The 26,436-nt window shown below is 42.3% G+C and overlaps 1 protein-coding gene across 8 annotated transcripts in view; it reads right to left on the bottom strand.

Moving 5' to 3' along the window:
- The window catches only part of USP25 (ubiquitin specific peptidase 25), a 134,730-nt gene extending 109,465 nt beyond the window's left edge, over positions 1 to 25,265 (bottom strand). For 3 of the 8 annotated variants that reach the window (XM_025203334.1, XM_025203335.1, XM_025203336.1), the window contains exons 1-3: positions 25,141 to 25,265; positions 8,337 to 8,414; positions 7,077 to 7,221 (exon numbers count right to left, since the gene is read on the bottom strand). In XM_025203334.1, coding sequence (XP_025059119.1) covers positions 7,077 to 7,221; positions 8,337 to 8,414; positions 25,141 to 25,215 — 298 coding nt within the window. In that variant the 5' untranslated portion in view covers positions 25,216 to 25,265. The remainder of the gene's footprint in view (positions 1 to 7,076; positions 7,222 to 8,336; positions 8,415 to 25,140) is intronic. The other 5 variants (XR_003093902.1, XR_003093901.1, XM_025203333.1 and 2 more) reach the window with 4 other exon arrangements.
- Positions 25,266 to 26,436: the final 1,171 nt, after the last annotated feature.

Here is a 26,436-nt window from a genome sequence, read left to right as displayed (position 1 = left end):
GCCCCCCGCCTGTACCGTGGGGCTGTGGGGCACTGGGAGTGAGCAGGTGCGGGAGCCAGTGGGAGCACAGGGCCCGCACCGGTGTCCAGTGCTGGTGGGACCCAGAGCAGGGTAGCAGGAGCGCAGAGTCCCAGCTCGCAGAGGCTCTATGGAGCCAGGCCAGCTCTCCCGTCCCTGCTGGTACAGCCCAGCCCGGCTCCACGGACCCCCGCCAGCCTGCACCCCGCTTGGGGCCCCACCGATGCTGGCCCTGGGACATTGGTCCCAAGATGGTGACCAGGGGGCGGGGCACCTGTCAAGGGGCAGGGCTATTCATGTAACCCTCGACAGCCTGCCAAAACTGGGTAAGCGGCCCTCCGCTCAAAATAATTGCCCGCCCCGATGTAGCCGCTTCCCTTTCATTGGTGTTGATGAAATTAAATAAGGATACTTGAAAACATTCTTCTACAAAAGATTTTTTTTAAAAGAAATTCAGTATGTAGACAAAAATAAAAAGGCATTATTTTTCTTATACACGTAGTATTAATGTCAACAACAGAATCTAAAGTATCACTGAAAACAACAATGAACTGGAACCCAGACCAGTTCCCACTGTTAGAAAAACAAATGATAATAAAATATTTCCAGATCAGACTCAACCAACACTCTCACTAAATATTTTTCTGCTTCTTTTTCTTTCTGGACAACTGTTTAATACCTTAATCTTTACTAATATGTATTGTTAGCCTACGTTCTAAGAACCACATTACCACACAAATTAACTAGTGAGCTAAGAACATATTCTGATCAGACTGTAAAACAAAGAACAGAATCTTTGTCTTCATTTCATTTCCAAAAATGTTGATAGTGAAAAATATTTTAAAGGCAATATACAATTATTGACCAACTTTCTAACAGCTATACTCTCTACGAAGCCTGATCCAAATCCATAGATTTAATGGAAAGATTCTGACTGGCCTCAAAGCAGTTGGAATCAGGACCCTTCTACCAAATGTACTTGGTAAATTAGACTTACTGCATTTTCATATGCATTTTCCCCACAGACTGGTTAAAAAAAAAAAAAATGTTTAGTCAGTATTAGTCACTTCCTCCACACGTGCACAGGGTAATTACATTTTGGCTGAGTATCTAAAAAGGAGATGTGAAAATAATAGATGATGCAGGCCTGCTATCTAAACTTCCTTTCTTATAAACTTCTAACGTGTGTGGTTTTTCATATGATTCCATATCTAATCTATTATTTCACATATTATTATTTCAGATTCTTGGATATCACCTCAGAAATTCACACAAGTATAAAAAAATCACCTTGTTTAATGTTTTATAGCACTTAATTCTAAAATAGACTAAAGGCTTTTGGTATAATACCTTGAAAACAGCAGTGGCCAAGATGCCTAACTTTCAAGCGTGCATATTCAGTGTTTACATCTTCAAATTAATATACATGTTTTAGTCATCTCTCAGCACACTAATTATTTTCAGCCCCTAAATATATTAACTGTTTGTTCCACTGAACTGAATGTTGAAATACTGAAAATTAAACTTGGTATTTTATAGCAATTTCTATTGGAATGAGACTAAATTACTCAAATATTACCGCTTACCCTTCAGCAGATTAGATAGGATTTTCTGTTTGGTGCTAAAGATTCTATAACGAAATACTATTAGGGAAATTTTCCGTTGATTACTATTGATTCAAACTTTTAACAAACTAAATGTTCTACATGTCATCATGTGTACTGAATTTCACTCAGTTGCTCTGGGCATGGACTTCATCACTTGTATACGGCTAAAGCATACCTTTCAGGAAAGCATTTAAATAAACCATGTATTGTTACTAGCTTGAACTGGTCCAACTTTAACTTCCACTCCCAATTACTGCTATGCCTCCAAATTATTGCAGGGCATGGGCATACACTGCCCCCTCAACAATCATATTGGGGCAGTTGATGACCATCTTGCTGGGGTCGTTTGACCCCCAGTACTCTTTCCTGCCATGGCAGGGGGTCGGACTAGATGATCTGCCCAGGTCCCTTCCGACCCTAGAAACTATGAAACTATATTAACACCACCCTCCCTCCCACAGGTGTCCTCTTTTTTGAAACTGGAAATATGGTAACCTTATTTGAATGCAGACCAGCAGCGTGAAGAGCAGCCCCCAGCAGGTAAGTCTGTGGAAGGAAAGGGGGGGGGGGGGGGGGCAGATTGATGCCCCCATAGAGAGGGAGGGAGTAGGGCAGGGACTGCGGACTCTGGGGCAGGTCACGGGATGGAGCCATAGGCAGCTCATCCAGGGGCACGGTTTCCTACCACAGTGCACACCCCTGGGGAGGCACTGGGGGCATGTGCCCCCTGGATTTGTGCGTGGGGTGGAGACAGGCTGAGGCTGTGCACCCTGCTGCCTCTGGCCCGAGAGCCTGTGGCTGGCAGCACGTCCCCAGCCCACCCGATGGCAGGAGACACAACATGGTGTTGCACGGCTCCTGGGGCAAAGGCAGCAGGGTGCAGAGGCCTAGCCCACAGCAGGCAGCCCACCTCTACCACACGCACAAATCCAACACAGCACAGTGGCAGGGATCCATTCCCGCCCACCCCAGTTCCTGGATGAGCCGCCCATGGCTCCATCCTACAATCCACCCAGGCCCTGCGGCTCCACTCATCCCAGGCCCTGCCCCACTCCCTCCCTCACTATGGGGGGGAGGGGGGGGCTTGATCTGTCCCTCCCTTGCCTCCACCTTCACCTCCACAGACTTAGCTGCTGGGTGCCGAGACACACTGCCAAGCTGCGTTCCTGGCCACGTGCATACTGTGGCTTCTCATGTATGTGTGTCCATCTGTGTCTGCGGAACCCGCTACTGCAGCTGCCTGGAGCCCATGCCCAGGCTGCTCTCTGGCTCCTCTGCACTGCCACTGCTGTCCTGCTGGGTGGCCAGGAGGCAGCGGTGACGGCAGTAAAATGGAGCCCAGGCATGGGCTCCAGAACCACATGTGCAATTAACATATTAAAAAATTAACAGAAGAACCAATTAACGTATTCATCACGCACATTCATGGTGATTGAGAGCCCTAATTTTTTTGACAAGTGAAATAGAGCAAGCTCCACTGTAAACAGGATCAATATAGCACTAAAACATTGCTGTGAATCAAAGTCACAAAAAATGAAATAATTTGGTTGTTCAAAGGAGCAATCAAAGTGTGGCAGAGTGTAAATGACCTCTATCTAACTCTAAACAGTATATAAACGGTTCTACTTGTGAAAATACTCTTGTTCTCAAGTAATGCTTTCTTTTTGTAACTGGGCAGTAATATCTTTCTGGTTCCCAAGGTCAAGCTTCATACTGTCTGTTTGCAATTACATAAAAACTGTTTCTTAGTACATCCGTCTTTAAAGTCTGTCTTTAAATCTCAATGCATTCCTGAGTATGCAAACTGAATGCAATTCCCATAACACTATTTAAAACAAGCTATCCATTCTCAGCAATTTTCTGAATAATCTAAATAACACTGCATTATGTGGGCTGGTAATGGGACAAATCCATAGGAGCTCTTGGATAAAGGGAAGGAACCTCAAACAACCAACAGGACAGGGATCTCATCAGGAGATAGGGAAAATGGACATCAAGTGGGAGCAGCTAGGCAAGTAGCCACAGTATTGCAACATCTGGCACAATGAGAGGAAAATGAATAGATAGGCCTGATGGTTTGAACAAAATGCTGCCAGGTCTAGAAAGGCCAGCTGAGACACTAATTCCAACATACCAGCAGCCCAAAAGTCAAATAAATTGAGGTAACATAATTTATTATTAGTCAAGCAAAGCTAGACTTCACACTCTACCTTGATGCCATTAAAACATTAACTTGCCAATGTACTAGGCATCATTGGATAGCTTACTAACTCTGGTAAAAACTGGAAAGCCAAAATGGGGAAATAAGAGGACACATGGTGTCTCTGGCATCTGGTTCACAAACCCAGAAGCTTCAGGATTGTCTGTAACACTATATGTATCAAAGAGCCACCTGATGGCAGCCATTAACATCTTACAACAAAACACATGCCATACACCAGCTCTGCCCAATATCCCACTACATTTCAAAATGCTGACACCTTTAACAGGTGATCTCCCACACAGAAAGAACTAAAAATAATAAAAGTTAAGAGGAAACAGGGGCCAAATAGAGTCCTGGAGTAGGAAAAGTAGGGGTATGAAGAACCTTGATCTGAAGAAATGAAGAATGGGTAGGGAGAACTGATGAGTACAGAACTCCTGGCATACAGAATTAGGAACCCTGCCATTAAGGGGAAGGGAGTTGGTGAGCTATCTTCATCCTAGGTATGAAGGTGTGTGGGGTGGGGTGGAGTAGGCATGGGAGAGATGCAGTGACACAGTAAAATTAGAAAAATAAGAGGTTGACAGACAGAGAGCCTGGTGACAAGAACAAAGTGATGAAAGGCACCCCCCCTCCCCCCGCCCCCAGTATATGTAGTGCTGCTCCAGAAGTGAAGTGCACAATCATCTTGTTAATGCAGTTTCAGAGGCATGCATGCTTGCTTGTATAATCAAAGCAGATTACACCCATATCAAAAAGTGCTTACAGGTTTGCACAGCAAAATACTACTTAATGGTTCTGCCATAATCATCAGTGGAGTATTTACATCTTATTATTTTATGAAAATGCAACATGCAATGCCTAACTGTAGCTAGTGTTTAAAGTGAAATACTTCTCGACTGAAAAGGTTTAATTTATCATATGTTTATGTTCACTGAGTAATCCACCTTTCAATAAAATACAGCCACTCAAGGCACTAAAGAATAAGGTGACTGCCTTGTACTTGATATATACTCAAAAGCCTAAACAGCCACCTGTTTTAATCTCCTTGTAAGGGAATGAATTTCTGGTGCTCGTCTGTTAATTTTTCATCCAGTCCTGATAGCTGAAAACACTACAGTGCATCCAACTCCCAACATCTCAAATTCCAAATTAAGGTGGGTGATTAAGTAGAAAAGGTGAGGATGTCTTTTGATAATTAAAGACATGTGTGGGTATTTAATGTGATTCAGCAAATGTGAAAGTCAAGACACTGGCAGTAATTCCATAGTGTTATCAAAATAAGAGACAGCAACATCCCTCAAAGTTACCCTGTTAAAGTTTCATATTTCATCTTCACTCACATTCTTCCTTCTATTGTCCTCTCCTCCCAAATTATCCAAACCCTTTTTTTTACCTCATTCACTGTTGATTACAACTGTAGGCCCTGGATTTTGCCTGCTTTGAGCTTTTCTAACCAATTTAGCAAGTATTCTTATGATTCCTTTTGAGTAGCCAATGAACTAAGCAAACCATGGTACAGGACTTACGCAAAATTTCCATGGAACTTGCAAGCAGTTCTTATCTGAAGAAACTCTGCAAGCCCAGTTAGGGGTCCCCTTCCATGAGACAGTATATGATTGCTGAAATATTTAGGGGTCTTCTGAATGTGGAGTTCGAGGCCCCTGCAGTGAGGGAAGGAGTGGAGCTGGGGCAAGCACTGCCCAACCAGAGCTGGACGGGGTGTGGGACAGAGCCATGGCTCACCGGGGGTGGGGAGGGGGGAGTGGATCCCGTGGCTGCACACACCCTAGGAGGCCATGGTAGGTGTTGCATGCCCCTGGATCTGTGCGGGTTGGGGAGGCTGCCGCTGTGGGCTGGAGCTGGCACAGGGCTATTCCTGACAGGAGCTGGGCCATGCTGTGCTCAGGGCAGGTGGCAACAGCACTGGGAGGGAGCTACAGGGGGGGGCGGGAGGCAGCAGACACCACAAAATTTGCCATAGCCCCACCAACCCTCCTCCCAGGGCCACCACCACCTGCTCCAAGCGCAGGAAGAGCCCGGCACTGGCCCAAGCCTGCACCGGCAGCCACCCTGCCCTGCACAGATCCAGAGGGCACGCACCACCCCCCATGCCCTCCTGGGATGCATGCAGCTGCGAGAGCCACCCTCCCCCCAGATGAGCTGCAGCTCTATCCTGCACCCCACCCCAGCTGGGCAGCCCCTGCCCCACTCTCTCCCACACTGTGGGGGGCCTTGACCTGCTCCCCACCATGCCTCTTCCCTTTCCCCTCCCCTTCCACCACAACAGACTTATCAGCTGGACGCAGCTCTCCAAGCTGCCGGGCTGCGCTCCTATCCCCGTGCATGCTGCAACTGCACACATTCACAGGGCATTTATTGGCTACATTATCGGCCACATCAGGCAAAAGAAGCTGATTTCTAATAGAGTCAATTTTCTTTATATTGGTGCCAATCCGATATCGGACCGATGCATCGGTGCACCTCTAGTCAAAACACTAAAAAGAAACCTATTAAAAATGGAACCTATTAAAAATGCATATCAAATAATCATATCTATGATTATTTGAAAAAACAAAAATTATTTAATATTTTAAAAAATTATTTAATATTTAAAAAAATATCTGTCCACTTCTTAATAACCTTGGGGGCTGATCCTACAAACAACACAGCAGCATGAGCTCTTGCTGTCAAAGTATGCTGCATATACTACTACAATTGCTGGGATAGGTCCTTAACAGGTATATCTAGTAATATTACTCCTGTAACATTTCACAAGTAAAACAGCAGATGAATTCTTCTTTTGCTATATAGATATGTATATACATATCTATATATCTCTCTAACCACACACCCCCATCCTTTATGAAAGCCATCCTTTTAAACTAAGGCCATTTTTACACCAGTGCAATATCTTAAGAGGTCTTTGCCTACAAGGCATTTACCAACTATATATTTATTTTTATCTCAATGCATCTCTCTAAAGTTATTTGCTTTTCTTACAATGGCATACCCAAACATGAAACCTGTAAGAGGCAAAAAACATACATTAAAGTCCCAGACTTTCCAATTCTAATTAAAAATAAATAAATCAATCAGGAAACACAGTTATTGCTGAAAAAATAAGATTTATGCTAAAACAAAAAAATAACTGAGTATCTAGAGATTATGACATTTTCAAGCATAATTGATGGTAGCCACATTCTTACTTTTTAAGCTAAACTTATGAAAAGGAAATAGATACTTACTTGTGTCTGCCTGGCTGCCCACACTGATATATCTGTCATTCCCAGGAAGTGCTGTTTGATAGTACGTTGCCTCCTCCTGCTGAGGAACCTTGGCATTCTTCGCAGTAAGGAAAGCCACTGCTAATTCCAAATTGCCATTGCTATCCTTTAAACACCAATGGGGGTGAGGGGGAGGGAAAAAAAAGAGACTAACCATTGTGGATCAGAACGTATTATAAGCAGCCTCAATTATTATACAAGCAAGGGCACTTTGTATTTTGTATCAAATACAGGTTAGAAAGTCAGACCTAAAATTATTTTTATTCTCGAAACCTTTGGCCCCACATTGCTCCAAATGGGGTAGAGCCCTACCTGTTCCCTCCCGGGACAGCTCACACCATGCTCCTGCCAGTACCCACTCTGCTGCCAGCCACCTTCCATCCACTCTGCCTGCCCGGCACAATAAGTAGGCAGAATCTGGAGCCCCATATGCTGGGGCAGGAGTCACCCACCTGCACCATCCCCCCTGCCTGACTGGGCATATGGTACCTGGCACACATACCCATGCTACCTGCTGCCCAGAGCAGCACACCAGAGGCAGGGGGAGGAGCCACTGGAGCTACCCAAGTGGTTGCAGCAGCTGTGAAAGCAGCCCCGCCAGGAAGCTGTGCGTGCTGCCCAGAGCCGGGGGCATGCTGTCAGTGGGTGCGGAGTAGGTATGGGCAGGAAAGGGGTGCAGGCTGCCCCAGGAAGAATCAGGCAGGGCTTGGCCCCATGATCACAGGGGCAACCATGGGCCAGACAGGGACAGTTCGAACCACCTCTGCATCTGCACTGCACCACGTGCCCCCACCCACGTGAGCTCTACTGCACATGCCCCTGCCTTCCTATCCCTCTCCCCACCCCTGACCAGCTCCTGGGACCTAGCACACAGGCAGCCCCTCCCCACACACGCCCTCCACCCCAACACATCATATACAAGAGATTTTATACATTAATATATAAGATTTAATTCTGAGCTATTATGCAATTGCTTCTCAATTGACTACTCAAAAACTATATCAGGACAAAAATTGGCTTTTTGAAATAAAATTACAATACATTACAGTAGATGTTTGATTTTTAGTATAAGATTTGTTTTTTGTATATAATTTGTTAAAATGGTATCTTCTGAAAGATTGTGCATCTGGTACCCTCGATGGCTCACCAAAACTTGTTAAGTGGAACTCCAGCTGCATTAGACCCACCCCTGCATTAGGCAATCATAAATATTTACCATACCTTTAAAGCTTGCTGCAGTACTTGGATGTCATTGATACCAGTGATCTCCCTCAGCTGATTCAAAAAGGTCTGTTGGTGCTAAAAATGAAGAAATAGCTCATCAAAATAATAAAGAGATATTTGATATAATGTAGTTAATTTACCTTTTCTTGCTTAAAAAGAGCATATCATAAGTATGATCCATATAAAGAAGGATAAAGCGTGATTGTGCTCTCTCTTTCTCTACACACACACGAGATAGTTTATTATTGTTTGAGTTTCCATTTTTGTTTCCCAATATTTGTACATTTGATGTAAATAAGCTATTTTAAGGGGGGGAAGGCAGTATATGCAGTGGAGGACATGGCTACAAGAATATAGCATTAGCAATGAAGATCTAAAGTTTACTTGAAGAACAAGCTATATACAGTACTTGTGCACTTCAAGCCATATTCCCCAGTCTCCCAACCAAATCCATGGGGACAGACCTTTGCACTTCCTTCTATGAAGATTCAGAAGGTTTACAATACTGATCCTAGACAGTCAAGTACATGACTGAGATGTTAAATGTTGCAAGGTAAGTATTTCATTGAACACATCCAGAAAATAATATTAACTTGATATCAGCTTCTTTATATATAAACTGATTTCTTCTAACACCGATTGTACCTATTCCTCACACATGTATTTACATATACAACAAGTTTTAAAACCTAATCATTTGAACCGTCAAAAGGTCAGAAATGCATCTATTTCTTTTTCCAAAGGGATTTTTGGACCAATTTTCACATTCTTATAGCTGAAAATATTAGTGACTAACAATGAAAATTTAGGCATGCTCACTAAATGTACCCTTATCTGTCAGTACACAAGACACTTAAAAAGTAATGACAAAAATATGAACAATTAAACAAAATGTTAGTACCCAAGGAGAAATGTATTCTATAAGAATGACTACATTTATAGGTTTAACTTTTAAAAGTATAACAATTTTAGTTAAAGACAGCAAGAAAGTATATTTTTCACTGACATACGCAAATCAATCCATTTTTGCCTACCACCTGATAACTGTAGGAGCAAATGAGGAACTGTGTCTTAATTTACAAGGAAATGAAAAAGTGGAGATTTAATCTGAATGGCACATGTAATCTTCACAGAGAAATCATGATAAAACCTCAACATTCTTGGCCCTCTGTTCCAAACTACCATATGCTATTTCCAATTGAGAAGATGAGCAAGGGAAAAAAAATCTACTTTCATTTAAATTCTGTTGCTGTTCATAATTTTGTTAACCACAACTTGAAATCAAAACAATGATTATAGGTATAAAAAGATCTAGTAAAATATAGGGTTTTGAAAGGAAAATGCACTTAAATGAAGATAAAATGTTCTCATTTTATTCTCAGAATTTAACCAAAAGATACAAACCCATTGTTTTGCCAAAAATGATTTTAAAATACTGCTCTTTAACAATAAGCGTATGGAATCAAACTTTCAAATTCCCTTTTTCAAGCTACCTTTCTATGAGAATTTTCTTCTGAACTTGCACAAACTTGCAGAGAGAGCACAGAAGGGTATACATATTATCATAGCTTTACATAAAACTCCCGTAAATCAAAAGCTGAGTAAATGCTTGAATCCCAGTGCAATCCTACACTATTTCATGCTGTAATAAACTGAAATAGAAGGCCTCTGATTCAGTATGTTTGTGTTACTTAAACATAAGATAACATGTATTATGTTCAATGGACATTGTCAACTTCACCATTTTTTTGCCTACTCATTAGAAGACTTATTAACTGGAAACCTTTTTCCAGTTTAATTTGTGCATTTCTTAGTACTGTATATATTACATACAGTGATTTTAGTTGTTCACCCTGCACGGTCAGTTTTTCTCTTCATTGGTTTTTCAGACAGCAGCAAGGGAAAGAAAAATTAAAATAATTGGAAATGTGATTATAGAAACAATGATATAAAAGGGAGAGACTTAAGGGCAGTTTCCTATAATGAAACTTCAACCTCAGTTTTTCAAATTAGCTAGAAAGGTGTGGGATCAAAGTAAGAGAGAAAATTCCAAAGCAAGGCATTCTTCAAAATGCTGAGAATTTACAGAAAGGACAACAGGGAGATGAAAGCACTCTGGCTAAGTACAGAGAGTCCAAAAGCCTGAGGCAGAATGAATCCAATCTAGGCAGCTTCCTCTAAGCTGCGTAGGTTGAACTGATAACCAACTGAACTGACATTCAGTTTTCAATTGGGAAAGGCCTGCACTGACCCAGGCCAGTAGGTGGGAGAGTGCTATAGTGCATCTCCCAGCCTGCTGGCCATGTCGGCTCAGCCAAGTGTCCCCAACCCCCTGCTTGAGGAGCCCCCTGTCTGGATGCTGGCCCACCTTGGGGGAGCCCGCCTCTCAAGGGGTTTCCCCCAGGCTGGATCCCCCAGCCCAGACAGCCCTGGGGAACTGAAGGGAATTCCCCCTCCCCACCCCACCCCACTCTTCAGCAGCTGCCACAGGTGGGAGGGAGGGAGAAGTCCTCCACCCAGCCAGGTGCCTGCTCACAGCCCAGCATGGAGGCACTGGGAACCCTTCCCCCACCCCAGCCCAGGGTCTCCCAGCCCCAGGCAGTCCCAGGGAGCTGAGGAGAATTCTTCCCCTGCCCCAACCCACAGCTGCTTGCCTTAGCCCCTGTGAATCTCAGGGATAGCCCCCTCGCAGCATCAGGGAGCGAAAAGAAATTCTCCTGTTCCCCTGCAACAAGTTTTGCCTCAAACTCACAGCAGCTAAGGCAAAGTCAGCTGTGGCGGAGCAGAAAAATATTTCCCTCTGCTCCCTGAAGCTTCCCAAAACTGGCAGCACCCTAAGGCAAGGAGCTCTGGGATTGGGAGGGGAAGAATTCCCCACAGCTCCCTGGGGCTGCCCTGAGCGGGGGGACCCTGGGATGGGGTGGGGGAAGCCCTCCAAGGCAGGGGCTCCCAGGCACCCGCCAGGAGAACTGCTTCTCCCTCTCTCCTGTGGCAGCCGCTGAAGCAATCAGCAGCTGGGAAGGGGGAAGGTGGAGGGTTAAAAAGCCCCCACCACAGGGGCTTTCCCTCCCCCCCAAGTGCTGCGTAGACCATGGCCAGGGGAATTGGGGGGGGGGGTCCCCATGAGCTGACAGATGCAGGCAGGAAGCAGACTAAGGAGCAGAGAGGAGAGACAGTCCCTCCTCCACTGAACCAGACAGCACAGCCCAGGGCTGCAAAGCATCCTGGGATGCTGGGGGGACTGTAAATTAACTTGAACCAAGAAAGGATCTGGCACAAAAGTTCCATAAACTGGTTTGACCTAAAACAGTTAAGCCTGATACTACATCCAACCAGGTTTATTTTAAACCAGTTTTGTCCATTTTGAAAGCAGTTTACGTGAACTGAACTTCTGTTCTGTTACAGGTTTAAACCAGTTTCTGAACACTTAAACCAGTTGATATGTAACTTCTGACCCTAGCCCGTGTCCATGGGCAGAGCAGGTGGGGGATTCTATGTTTGCCACAATTTTTGCAGGTAGCAGAAAAGGGGTGTCTTGCTTTGCCTCTTTATTAATAGGCTCTGTTTCTCCCTTCACACAATGTGGAGGTGAGCTGCACAGGGCAGGGGGAAAGAGGACAAAGGGGAGGGCAGAAGCTACAGAGGGGAGCAGAAGACTGCTGTGGGTCTGACTCTAGCCCCAAACTGCAGCAGTTACCTGCCCCCCACTTCCCAATTTCCCAATTTGCAATGCAAGAGACCAAGAAATAGTGATCTTCAAATAAACATATCCACAGTAATTTGTATATATGGTATAGTCAATAACATGAGCAGCTTTTTTCCCCATACTGATTGGAGGAGGAGCAGCCTCATATTATAGTAAATACAGCACCTTCCTTTCCCCCTCCTTTACATGGCCTTAATGTAAATTTCAGAACAAACAGAATCTAGAAAAATTGTGAGAAGCTGGAAATTATTAGCACTTTATGACACTACGGTCATAGTGTCCGAGACCAAAAATTTACATGGGCCCTCTTGGGAGAACAGTCTGCTTTCATTATCTTGTTTCTAGTTCAGAAGAGCAGAAATACGTTCCCAGGTTCAAGACTCACCAGGCTTACTGGAAAGCTTCAAATCTGGAAAACGAAAGCCATCACTACACACTCAGTGTCTACACGTCTGACAGCCTACCTTCTCCCCATCAACACATGAAATAAATTTCACATTACAGAAAAGTTGCATCTATTTTGTTATTGATTTTTTTCCAGCCACATACATGATTTCACCCTTCATAATTTTCCCTTTGCTGCATTATCAGAAATCTGTTCTGCTCCATGAGAAAAGTACTTGCATTCATAGGGTTTTCACAACAAACGCTAAGCCTCTCTGTCAACATTTCTGTTTCCTGATCCGGGCACGTCACATTAGAGTCTGGACACTTTTCCTTACAACAAAAATGTGATTCCTGGAAGGGGCACTCCCCAAGGTAGAAGACAGGCCTAGTCCTAAATGAAAAAGGTGATCGGGGGAAGGGATTTTATTCCAGCAATACAGGAGTTTTGTTACTGACAAGTGTTTCATGCTCGGCCACAGCAAAGGGCTTGCATTTTTGCAATTTTGTTTTTAACTTCCTTTTTAATTATAATAATTTTAAAAGTAAAAATAAAGAAGTCCCTCTCCCCACCAACCTCCAATATCAAAGTAACAGTTTTATACTTCTCTTTTTTTAACAGCCTGGAAACAGTATTTTACTGCTGTATTTTTGCCCCTTTTTTCTTAGAGAAAGTATAATTGTATGAGCACTGATGACACTGTCTAAATTATTTGCTCAAATACACAAGACTTTTTCTCTCTATTCCTACACTTCTCAACGATGTTGTATATGTCCCAGCTAGCGTATGCTAAAATCAGTGAAACCAGTGTCTCCCTGATTTTTAGTAGTCTTGAATCCTCTACAAGGTGGGGTGTGGGGAGGAAAAAAAGAGATGGAATTCTTAACATCTGTAATTTTATTAAGCATTCACAGCATGTCCCAGAATGTTTTTTGTCTGACAATGCAAAACAGTTATTGAACAGCTCCATTAAAATCTGTATTCATAGACTGCATTACCATTGTTAATGTTTTCGCCATTTATGCCATTGACTCCAGGTATCAAAGCTTTGTCTAACGTTAATTATTCCCCCTATAAAGTCTCAAAATCTTTCTTATGGATGCTCCCCTTGGTTCTGTCTAGAGTTTTTGGTCTTGTTGGAATCTGAGATAATTAACTGCCAGTCAGCTCAAGTTAATCAATGTGCTTGTGTATTTTAACACAGGAACTTTCAAACACTTATAAAATGCTAATGACAATACTCACAAATGCCTGTTCCTACTTATGGCTCACTTTGGATCTCACAAAAAACTTGAGGTCAGACTACAACAAGTCACAAACATCTGTAAGTGTTTAGCTTATCATTTATTCATTTTGCTGGAGCATCAACACTATTAGATATCGATATGTGCACACACACACACAACTTGTAAGTTAGGTAGAGCTACAGTACAATAAAAACTGTAGTTCAATAAAGTATAATCCTTATCCAGCCATAGCCTCTTCCTGCACCTTATGGTAGTCATCCTTTGCTAGGACATATCATTTTTAAATTGTCAATTTCTCAGACCTCGGACCTGAAATTATATTTGCTACTAAAGCAACACAAGCACATATAGTGCTGTATGAAGCAGCAACACAAAATTACAGAAAAACATCTTAAGTCACAAGTTCTCATTTTTCTGTCTTAACATCAAGCCAGTATTTAGTAACTTGTGTGGGTACATATTTCTCATTGCTGGAAATGGCAGCAATCATCCAGTTACCAGCTGGGTTTCTTTGACAATAGATTGATGTTCTGGCAAAGAGAACAGCTGTGCAGGGATGAAATAAAAACTGTTAAGAACATGTTTGGACATCATCTGATTATCTTAATGAATATGGCTTTACAACTATGATCTACTGGGGTGGCAACAAAACCCACTGGCCAATAAGCAATTAAGATGAAGGGATCAAGACTGGAGAAAGGAAAATACAGTCTCTGGAAGAAATGAGAAACCACTGTAAGTTAATAAAAGTGCAACAGCAGGGAAGACTATGCCTTCAATGTCTATTTATCAACGTAAGGAGCATGGAGAACAAAATAGGAGTTGGAAATCTAGTGTGTAGCTTAACTGGTATTTCAAAGACTTGGTGGGATAGCCCTTATGACTGAAATATCAGCAAGAGTCTGGAAAAATAACAGTTTGCTCCAGAAGGATCTGTGCAAGAAAAAAAATGAGACATTATCCCATATGTCAAAAATGAATATGCCTGGTAGAAATGAATGTCTTACGCAGCCAAAAGTACATATGAAGGCACCCAATTATGCGATAAACTGGTTTCATCATGTGATTCTGTTACTGTAATAAGACAAATTCTAAGGGATTAAAGGATTACATCCTCTAATCTATAATAAACCTTTCAGTTTCTACTATAAACATTTTTTTTAAAAGGAGGGAAGTTATGAGGAATATATAAAAGACCCTCAATTACTACAGCAAATTTCACCCATCACATTATTTCTGCTGGGGATAGTTATGCAAGTACGCATCTCTATGCACTGTGCTTTCCAAAAGAACAGTTGGTTTCTGTTCACCTAGTTGGGACCTGAACAATGGCTGGTTTCCCCGACTGCTAAACTAAACCTGTCCAGCAAGATATGACGTTAAAATTTCTTGGATAATAAGCAGCAGATCATTAAAAAAAAACCTGTCACTACTGTCGGTTCTCTTTTGCTCCCACCCTCCCTTTAAAATTACTGTTTCCCCCCGAAAAAACACACAGGTTCTGCAATGCCAAAAGGTTATCTATGCATATGACTAATTATATGTTCTAAAATGTTACTATTCAAAGAGTGCTCAACACAAAAATATCCTCAATGGCTTTCTTCTTTTTTCTCATCTATATGCACATATGTACACTCCAGAGGTTTTTTTGGGTGGAGTTTAAAGTTTTTTTTAACAAGCCCCATATTTACATATATGAAATGTATCCAGGAAGGAACTACTAGTTTGAGACTGGCTTGCAAACACCATCTGTGGGCAGAAAAGGAAGTTCAGTCTTCATGCTCATTCAATCTGTGACTGCTTTACTATGGCCATCAGTGGGCACATCTATACATGCAATTAATTCAAAGTGACAAACTCTGGAGTTTATTGCTCCCAAAAGCTATTATGAACATGCACCCAGGATAGCAGCACTCTGAGCCAGGCTGAAGCAGCCCTGGGTACCAGGTGGCCCCGGCGGTCAGCCTGCCAGCCCAGGGCTGGCTCCCCACCCCTCCCCCCCAACCTCCCCAGCTCAACATGCTACAGAGGGGCTGGCTGGGGCATAAGGGTCTTCAGCACAGGGCTAGCTGGCAGGCAACCCCTGCACTGAAGCACTCTTGTGCCCCAGCCAGTCAGGTCAGCGTCTACACATGCACTGCTGTGGAGATTTTTACTGCACAGCAGGTTAGCACTTCTATTTATAAGTACTATCCTGCAGTGGAGTAAATTAATTTTACTCCATTAAATTAATTTTACTATGGCCAAATTAATTTACTCCACCCTAATAGAGTGCACGTGTAGATGCTGAGATGCTTACTGTGCAGCTACTTAGTCTACTGCACAGTAAATGCCTAATGTAGACACCCCAATTAGAGCTACAGTTTGTGTAAAGCAGACATTTCTCTACTTGGAACTGGACTGAGACCAAACTTATCTTACAAACGCAGCCAAAGATCACAAGATGCTAACAGCTTTCAGTTGCTGACAACACAAATGAGATTCAAGTTAAAGACCTCAAGAGAAATGAAAGATCTAGAGCTCATCTTCACAATCAGGAAACACTGGGCTCCTATTTAAATTTTGAAGGGACACTCTCATTTAAAAATAGCATTGTATAACCTGCATTAGTAATATGACAACTGAAATATAGTTAACTCTCCACACCATTTCATTTGTAGACACATGCACAAGTCATTTACATTTTGTGCTTCTTATGCACAACAAAGCTTCTGTTCTTCAGATTTAAACTTTCTCCAGAACTGTAACCAACCTAAGTTCATTACAGTATTCGGGGGGGTTATATCAAAGTTGTTTTAACAGCATGAAATCCTACACATTTTGGACTTCCCCAATTTCTCAGAATTCCTCATTTATTGTTGTAAGTACACAAATTAAATTTGTAAATGTTAGATCATACAATTGCATTAAATATTAGTTAAAAGGTAAGATTTTTAAAGAGGACTAAATTGGTCAATTTTCAAACCACAAAATGGCTATTAACAAACATTATATAAAAGGAAAACCCATTTCAAATAACTGTATAGTTACATGGGCAAAAAAGAAAAAAATATCTATATGACTGAACTACAGTATTTACTCAAATCAAGACAACCCTGAATTTAAGATGACCATCCAATAATTGGATTTTATTTATGGAAAATGTATAAGCGTGTTATAAAGAACAGAATGTAATTGTTCGGGGGTGGTCTTTAATGCATCCCTCTGCCTCCCATCACCACCACTGCAGGGGAGCAGGCAGTGAAGGAGCAGGTACTTGTGGCTGCCCCCTATACCTTTACTCTCCCCTCCCCCTCCTCCCACATCCCTTGCTCTCCCTCCCCCTTACACTTGCTCATGCCAGCAGGCTCTGTCCCTGTTCTAGCCTGCAGCACAGAGACAGCCCCAGCCCACCCCTGTAGCAGCTGAGCAGGTTACATGCTGCTGTTATGGGGCCAAGCTGGGGCTGCACTCAGTGTCCCATGCCAGCACCCAGCAAAATACAGGTGGAGGCAGAGGGGTAGGCAGAGGAGTAGAGGCTGCATGGGTGGGGGGGCTAGGGGAGGAAGGAATGGAAAAAAGAGGCTACAGGTGAGCAGAGTGAAGTGGGGCGGGGTGGACCTCTGCAGGAAACAGAAAATGCTATCTCAAAAGTGTACTCTCCTTCAAATCATGCTGCCTAGGGACAAGAAGAGAAAATGTTTTTGAGCTCTCTGCCTCCTCTCCTCCAACGAACAGATTAGGAAAGCCATCTTCCACATTTAGCTCAAGATACATATCAAATCATTTCTACTAAGCTCTTCCTCAGTACAGTATGGCTCTGCCATACTCCAATAACTAACTGAGTTAGAGCTACCCTTCACCGCTCCTGAGAGATAGCAACCTCTTCCAGTGGGAAGAAAAACAACAATTCTTACAGTAAACAATCTTACATGAATTTTTTGGGAGGGAAAGACTGGGAGGATGCCTCCTACAACAATTGTTTCCACAACCCTATGAATTCAGACTTTTCTGTACAAAGCATTTGGCAATTTCTAGTGTATGGAATCAGTTCTGCTTTCTTAAACATTTGAGGGATTTTGTCCTATTTTGCACAGTTTCACAACAAAAAGGCCATGAATTTTGTGATCTCAGAAAATGAGCGAGCGTGGCATGTAACAGGCACACAAAGAATCTAACTCTGTGATTAACAGGTAACAGACCTGTCCAATATCTCTGGCTTCACTATGTTATCAGAGTTAGGGTTACCATATTTCCAGCATCATAAAGGAGGACATCTGTGTGGGGGGGAAGGGCAATGATATGCCTGTGCCCTACCTCTGTCCCTCACTTCCAACATGCAGCCCCCTCCCCCCCAGCCCTGCTGGTGCCTCTCACTCCCGACCTGCAGCCCCCTCCCCGTAAAGTCCTGTTGCCCACACAGCTCGCACACATGCACACACACTCTCTCTGTCTCTCTTACCTGTATGCAGCTTGCTGGAGCCCGTACAAAGAGCACACGATCCCCCACCAACCACCTTATCCCATTAATCCCAGCCCCAAGCAGCCAAGCTAGAAATGCCCGGGTAAAGCAGAGGCAGAGTAAAAACCCGGACATTTGCTTGCATTTTAAAAACCCGCCCAGACAAGACAGGAAACCAAAAAAAGAGGACATGTCCAGGAAAACCTGGATATATGGTAACCCTATTTTTAGCCTAGCAAAACAAAAGGCTGAGAGGAAATACAGCCAGATGTAAAACAACTATTTAAGCAAAAAGATAATGTTAACATAAGAATATATGCATATCTATTAAACATGAATATATTTCAGTTAGAAAACAGGAGAATTCAAACAATCAGAAGCAAGGTCCTAGAAACACTTTCCAACAGTAGCAGAAGGTAAAGGAAAAAAGAAAAAAATTGCTTTAAAAGTGAAACTTGACCAATTTATGAAGAGATCCATATGATGCAGTTGCCTGAAGCATCAGGAGATTGAATCTGAAGACCAAGACAGTCCTCTCTTATGTTCCTAATTCTAATAGGCCACTCTAGCTCTTGTTGATGTAAGCTTCATTGCTGCCAATGTTCCAATGGCAAATATAATGGACTTATTGTTAAAAGCCTCTAACGTATTTCAGTTCTATCCATCATGATATTACCCAAATTATCAAATGTGTTTGTCAAGTAAATGCGAGATATAAAATTTCTTAGGGTTATGTGTTTTACTGGACAACTATGCTACAAGAGTTAGACAAGCTTTTGAACGCAATAAATTCTTCCTTTGGTCTGATCACAAGAAGCCAGGCTTAATATAGTAAAGAAAAGCAGTGGGGAGGAGATTAGTGATCTCCCAGTAATCAGCTTTTCTTCACTTAATTGTGTGTTTGCTACCCCTGGAAAGTTTGCTGACCCCCTCCCACTGCTGTTCCTTTACCATGCTGTGCCTGGCTCCTTGTGATCAGACCCAATGAAGAATGTCTTGCATTCAAAAGCTTGTCTAATTCACTCCGAACTACTCAGTTGATCCAGTAAAATGTATCACCCTAAGAAATCCTTACCTCTTGCATCGTTTCTAAACTATCATGGCTATGACATCACTCTTATGCTGCCATTTGTTACGTAAAATGACTTACCTTCAGTCTCATTTAATTTGTTCCAAAATGAATTTCCATTTGCATACAACTGAATTATTACATGAAGCTCTGCTTCTGGGGTGGTGCCTTGGCCTTATTTGTGTTTTACCGCCTTAGGTAAGGAACTTATGAGTAACTATTAGCAAAAAATCTCTGTTCCAGTGAAGCACTGATACTACAAATTCTATACAGTTTGACTTATTATTAATCAAAGGTATAAAACAAGTTTAAGTCCACACCTTCTGAACAGAGCATTAAATTCAGAAGTTTAAAAAGCACTGCTATCAGAAACTGGCTAGGGCCACTGATCATCTAAAACATCACTCCCATTGGCTGAATGAATCACTTTCTATGAGGTCATAGTAGTATCCTAAATCAGCTGGGCTTTATCACATAAAGAGTTAAAAGAATGTTTCTAATGCTAATTTTGATTGCTGGGTGCAGGGGGAAAGTTACAAAGCTGAAGCAACAACAGGCCATGTTATGGGACAGGACATGAAGAGGGGTGTGGGCAGTAAGAGGCTGAAGACAAAACAAGTTAAAATGCCTTTTCAGCAGAAGCCTATTATCCTTTCAACCACTTTTAACCCAATTTCTATTTTAAAAGACACAGTCTAAATGTAATGGGAAATACTCCTGAACAAGACTCTCTCTATAGATTCTTTCTGCATACAATCTTCGATAGGACCTTTCTTCTTTGCTCATGCGGCTTAAACTCTTGTCTGGGTTATCATCATCCACTGACTCAGACACTAAAATCTTCATTTTCTAGCCTTGCCAAAAGCAATCATGTCCCACTAAAATACATCCAAAGCGGTACCACAAAGAGAAATTTTCCTAGATTATCACTTTTCTCATGTTACCCTTCTCTTTACATCCCTTTAGTGGCTTCTCCCTTTTTCTGCTGCTTCAAACAGAAGCTATTAATTTTCAAAGCTGTTCACTGCCTGCCTCTATCCTCTTCCCGTTGAATACAGAAATGCTGACTCACACTGCTGGTCTATTCATGATGTCAGGCTGCATCACCTGCATATTCAGTTTCCAAACCACTCACTTTCTCCCATGCTGAAACAAAAAGAGCTGACCATAAACCACCACAGGCCCACCTCATCATCATCTTTCAAATACCGCTTCCATTACATTCAAAATATATAAATATTACAGTTAGATTGCCAATGTGCTGGAAATCATCACACAAGATAAAGTTGTCTCTCTGTTTTCTTGTGCCCTATCTGTTCTCTCTGCCCCAAGGAGTTTACAAAGATACAGGGAGAGGAGATTTTCTTTCAATTCTGTGTTTGCACAGTGCCTAACACATGAGTGGTCACAACTGTATAGACAAAAATAACAGAACAGGTTGAAAGTAGCTGCTGGGATTAACTGCATTTGAAATGTAAGCTAGGTTTCTCAAGCAAAATTAAAGGATCTTTAAACATGAGACAGAAAGAATTAAAAGGAGGTAGAAGGAAAGTATTTTGCAGCTTTATCCAATCTTGGTCATTTCTGCATAAAGCCAACTCTCTTTTTTCTCTCCCTTGAAGTGTTAATTAATAAGCCTTCCCAGAATCTGCACTGGTAAATTTGTGACGCACATCTCAAATGGCCAAAGCAAATGACACTAAAGCTTTCCCTCAACAATATGTCCCAAGAATCAATTAATGCACACTCCAATGAGACTTAATGCCTGCCTTACTATTACATTTTTTTAAAACTGTTTAGAGCCCTTATGCCATGCATGTCAAAAATCTGGACTGCAAGCTGAATCATCCAGCCTGCTGTACTGCCTGTGTGCCTTGGACCAGACTCACACACAGATCCAGAGCATAAGTATGGGCCAGACCCCTTGCACATGTGACACGCACGGTCAGTCCAGGATTCTTGCAGTGCTGACACCGGACCAGCCCATATGCCAGATCTAGCACTCACAGCTAGTCTGTAAATCCAATCCAGCCTGCAGACCAGCCCCGTGCCATTCATCTAGCCCGCCGAGCCTGATGAATTTGACACCACCCCCCTGGCCAACTGCACTAGTTAGAACAATCTTTTCTCCCATGCCTAATGAAGGGTGTTTGTGCCCAAAAACTTGCAATTAAAGATTTTTTTTTGCAAAAATCTACTCAGTCTAATAAAAGGTATCACGTCTACCATGGGTCCTGATAGCTAGTTAAAACAAAAAGCTTTCAAATCAGTAATACATAGGCCTCACCTCAGGCTACTCTTAGTCACATCAGGTAAGTGACACATTTCTGGGAGCATATAGAAATAAAGCAAAGACATTAAATCTGAATTTCAGCTACACATACATGCTTTGCCCCCATTATACTATTTTCAATCTAGCTACTGTTTGCAGGAAAAAAAATATTAAACAAGCACTTATTTAAGAGAGCTTTTGTGCAACAGAAGTTATCTAACAGTCCCCCCACCCTTCCCCCAATCCATGAGTTCTTGTTTCTATGATTTGAAAAAGCATCAGACTGACACTGACAGGCAACATCTCCATAGGAAGACCACTGTAACACTGCAGACTCCATGCATGAGGCTTCATTTGTGAAGGTCAATGACTATCTCTTGTATTTATACAATAATTGTAAGAGAAATTTAAAGAAAGAACCTAAAACATTAGCAGTATTTCCACATGCTTGAGCATGTGTTGAGATTCACACTTAAGGCTGGACTGAACTCTCCATTTCACAGTTTAAGAAGTTTAATTTACAAGTCTGGTTGAATGCTTTCAGAAGACAAATTCACTTTCTGTTCTGTTTTCTGACTTGTCTTAACTTCTTAAAAAGACACATTTAAGAACCACTTTTTTCTTTTGCCTCAAATGATCTTACAAAGAGTCAGGTACTTTTGTCTTTTGAATTAATAAACTAATTGAAAACTCGAACATATACTGCATTAAAATATACTAGTTTGTGACTAATTTGGGTTCATAACTAATACCCTTATAAACAGGACCATTTGTCAAGTAGCATCATTTTCATAACAGAAAAAATCTTTTATTGTCATCCTTCCTCTCCGGCAATTGGGTTGAGATGAGTCACAGCACTGTGGAGGCTCTGCATATGTGAAAAGTTCTCATTGAGTAGATTACTTGACAACTGTTTGTCCTCCCCTAGCAGCATACTCCCATCAGTGAGTCCCAAACAAGACAACAGAGAACGGATACCTTCTTGAATGGTAGCTTCCCACTTTCACCACTACTGCAATGCAATCTTAAACTTCCCCCACACAGAAGGATATAAGCAGACGTTTCCCCTGCAGCAAGGCAATACAGTAGAACCCAGGTACCCCACACATGCACCCCTATCAACACTAAAAACCAGAAGTCAAAATAATCAATCATTAGTTAATGCCCATCTCATAGGGAGATGAGACCACCTAATTGGGCAGGACAGTCCCAAAATGTAAAATCAAGACCCGGTGCTGGGCCGATTGACTCTGGATCAGCATTTGTCCCAGATTCCCCTTGGCACAGCTCCTGAAGGACGCCCCCACCAGGGTCTGGGGCTCTGTCCTCCTGGCTGCACACGTCATTCAGAGACAGTACATGGTCCATGGCACCCCCCAGTGCACACTAGAGGGGCAAATTCACCCTTAGACCGTGTCGTCCCCCACCCAGGAAAGCAGCATTCATCTTCTTCCAACTGTGCACACATGTGCAGGGCTAAGGGGGTGGGGGAGTACACCCAGCTCTCCTCACCCCTCCCCGACTCCTCTAGCTGCCCATTCTGAGTGCCCAAGGCTGCCCCCACCACTTCTTGTTGTAGAGCTCCTCCATGCAATGCCAATGGTACAACAGCACCCCCCCCACCTTTGATTTTTTTTTTTTTTTTTTTTTTTTTAAATACATGTGTCCTGCTTTTGCATTTTGAAAAGGTGGTCACCCTACCATCTCGTTATCTTCCTTCAGGGTAACAAAATGACATTTATATAACTGCAGAGAAGATAAAAATATTGTGGCTCCAGACAGATCAATCATGGAAACCATAACTTCATGAGCATCCTTACAGCAAGACACTGAGTGCAAGGGAACTGGAAGAAGTTCCAACTACCTGAAGCCGCATGTCAATGAGGACCAACCCAGGCCATGGATAGGCATTATATCCGTGCTGGATATGGAAACCTTTTTCCCAGCACAAAAAGGAATGCATATAGTTGTTCAAAAAAATTTCTTGCAAAAGAAAATTGGCTATTCCACAAGAAAGTTAAATTGATTCCTACCAGAAAAATCTCCTGCATTAAACTTGAATGACTGTACATGTCTCTCAGGTGTTGAGGAAACCCAATATCCCACAGTCTTCTGCTCTCCCTTCCTCCCAGGGAGACAAAGGGAAGGAATGAGAGCACCGACACCCTGATAGCTCACCCCCCCAAGGCAGGCTGTCAAGAAGCCTTGTGGGGCCCCTGCCTTGGAAAATCCCCCACCCCAGTCAATCAACTGATTAGTGGGGGCCAGGATGGGATGCATTCTCCTTTGGAGGGAACCCTGCTGCAACCCCAGGAGGGTTGCTGTTGAGCAGAATGGTCCCTGGCAGGGCCGCTGCACCACAGTAGCAAGGTCCCTAGGCTCTGGCAGCCTTGCCATGGCAAGGTAAGGGCCCCCAGACTCTTCTCTGGGTTGACCCAAAGAAGTGCTAGGAGCAGGAACTATTCTCTTGCAATGAGAACAGGAGTAAAGGTGAGGGTGCAAGGAAATAAATGGTTCTCCATTCCACAAAATCAGCAATTATTATTGTGCACAGTAATAACAATAGATGTTACTCTCTAAACTGTACAATCATACTGGCAAAGTTATGAGAACAAAACATGCCTAAACATCTGGATTACTTAGGTAGCGATGGTCCAAGACAGACCTTTATCTTTCTATATTTCTGTCTATATCTGTCTATATTTCCATGAAGGCATAACCAAATGGGGAGCCTAGCCCTGAGAAATAGACCACAAAAGCAAAAGGAAGACACATTGCTAAAGCCAACTCAGAACCAGGGACGTGCAGAGCCAAACAGGTGCCGAGGATCTGAGCAACAGCCTGGTCAGCCTCTGGTTATAGAGGCTCAAACCAGCTAGTAAAAAAGTGGCTTCCAAGTCTGGCTCCTAAAAGAAAAAGAAAAAAAAAAAACACTTTTCAAATAGAAAGGCTGCTCTAAAACTGGCCAATGGAAAGTTATTTACTGGAAGTTTTTTGACAGTAGGGGAAAGGCTAAGGGTAAGAAACTGAAGTCAAAGTAATTCATTTAATTTCTAATATCCCATTTAAAAATCTGGAGGACTACTGACTGGATTAAAGTCTCTTGAGACCCCTTCCAGTACTATGCCTCTATGCCACACCTGCCTGGAGAGGTTACAGAAAGCATGAAAAAGCTGCAAGGGGCAGAAAAGAAAATAAGCAATAGGGCCTAATAAAGAACCAGATGTGTAATCAAAAAGGGTGTGGGCCCTTTCAGAAACAGATAAAGCAACTTCAGAAATTACAGGAGAGGCTAGGGAAAAGAAGCTCTTAAGAAAGAAAGTTGACAAACTGGAAAAGGGAGCAATGCTTTATAGAGAAGGAAGTCTGACACTTGATTTTTTTTTTTGCATATAAATTTTTTTAAAAAATCATTTAAATGTGTTTTAAAAGACTTTAACAAAAAATAAAGATCTTTTTAAAATACCCCAGAACTGCAATCATTCTTACTGAGTAGGGAAATGCACGGACTCAGGTACAGTATGTTAACTTTTAAATCACTTACAAATAATTGCAACTGGAATTAAAGTTGCTGTGATAAGGTGAAGTATGACAATGCTCACCCCTTTAAGTGCATGCTACAAACAGCTTGCATACCAAAAAGCAGTAGCAGCACGGTACTTAAAAGAAATGGAACTGTACCTCCCACACAAAGTAACAAAAAAGGGAGGAACCAACTCCCAAGTGGCTGGATAAGTCTTTGGCCCCACTTCCCATGGCAAAAAGCAGCAGGAACGTGCTCTCTGTGCCCACTCCTCTTCTGAGAAAAAGAAAGAAAAGATACCAGAGCTCCCTGCAGATACAGAAAATACATCATCACCAAACTGTTCACATGTGCATAGCACACTAGCCCTGCAAGATGCACTTGAATTAAAGAAATACTGTACTCAATTCCGGTATAATTTTTAGTCAGGTACATACAACTACTTTCAGACCTACCATAACAGACTGGCAAGTAAATTCAGCTTTTAGTAAGTAAACCATGCAATGAAATAAATGATGCTGAAATTAAGGGAAAAGTTAACTTTTGGAGAGAAAACAAGAATGGAAAGCTTAACCCAAACCCCGTATTTTCTATGAAGTCGTATGCCTGACTTACAAAAGAAAGTAGATGCTAGTTAAGTTTGCATGTACTAGACCAAGAAAGATATTGGGATAAAAGTTTTTGTAGTTTTCATAGTAAAATTCCCATTCTAAGGCCTTTACAGACATGCAGAGAAGAGGGTCAGAACACTTTAAGTAAGTAAATAAATACAGCTCCACTCCCAATATTTACAAAAATGTTACTGGATATAGCATAGTAAGTGAAACAGGCCACAGTAACAGGTATAAAGGAAATATTACAAAACATGGACTTTGTCCTAATAATAGATTATAAATATCATATCCAGAGGTTCACCGGCTTCAACTGTTCCTTGCATCAGGCCTTTAAAATTGTACCACTTCTAAAGTCCGTCTGCCAAAGAAATATCTTTGATCTCAAACACAAAGAAGGTAATATTCTTCACAGAAATTCATACATTATTTTTATGGTAAAGTTACTTTATATGCCACCCTTCCCAACAAAGGACCAAAGCAGTCTACAGTAAGAAAACAGAAAAACTTAAAATGAGGAGAGCTACAGGAGGATCAAAACAGCTTCAAAGGGAACTAAACCAACAAGGTAAAAGACTACTAACCTTCCACCCAACAGTGGAACTGTGGACACTCTATTGGGTAGGGCTATGATCTTGTCTGACCTGGATAAACTGTAGAAATGGTCCGCAATCATTGAAATGAGATTCAAGAGGATAAGTGTAAAGTCCTGCACTATGGGCAGAATAACCACATGCACGGACTAGGGAATGACTAGCTAGGCTGCAGTATTGCAGAGAAGGACCTAGGGGTTACAGTGGACCATCAACTGAATATGAACTGAAGTACTGATGACTCAATTAT

This window comes from Alligator sinensis, unplaced genomic scaffold, assembly GCF_000455745.1.
Source record: "Alligator sinensis unplaced genomic scaffold, ASM45574v1 scaffold486_1, whole genome shotgun sequence".
Lineage (NCBI taxonomy): Eukaryota > Metazoa > Chordata > Crocodylia > Alligatoridae > Alligator > Alligator sinensis.
The sequence above is the reverse complement of the archived record's forward strand: the minus strand, read 5'-3'. Positions and strand labels throughout refer to the sequence as shown.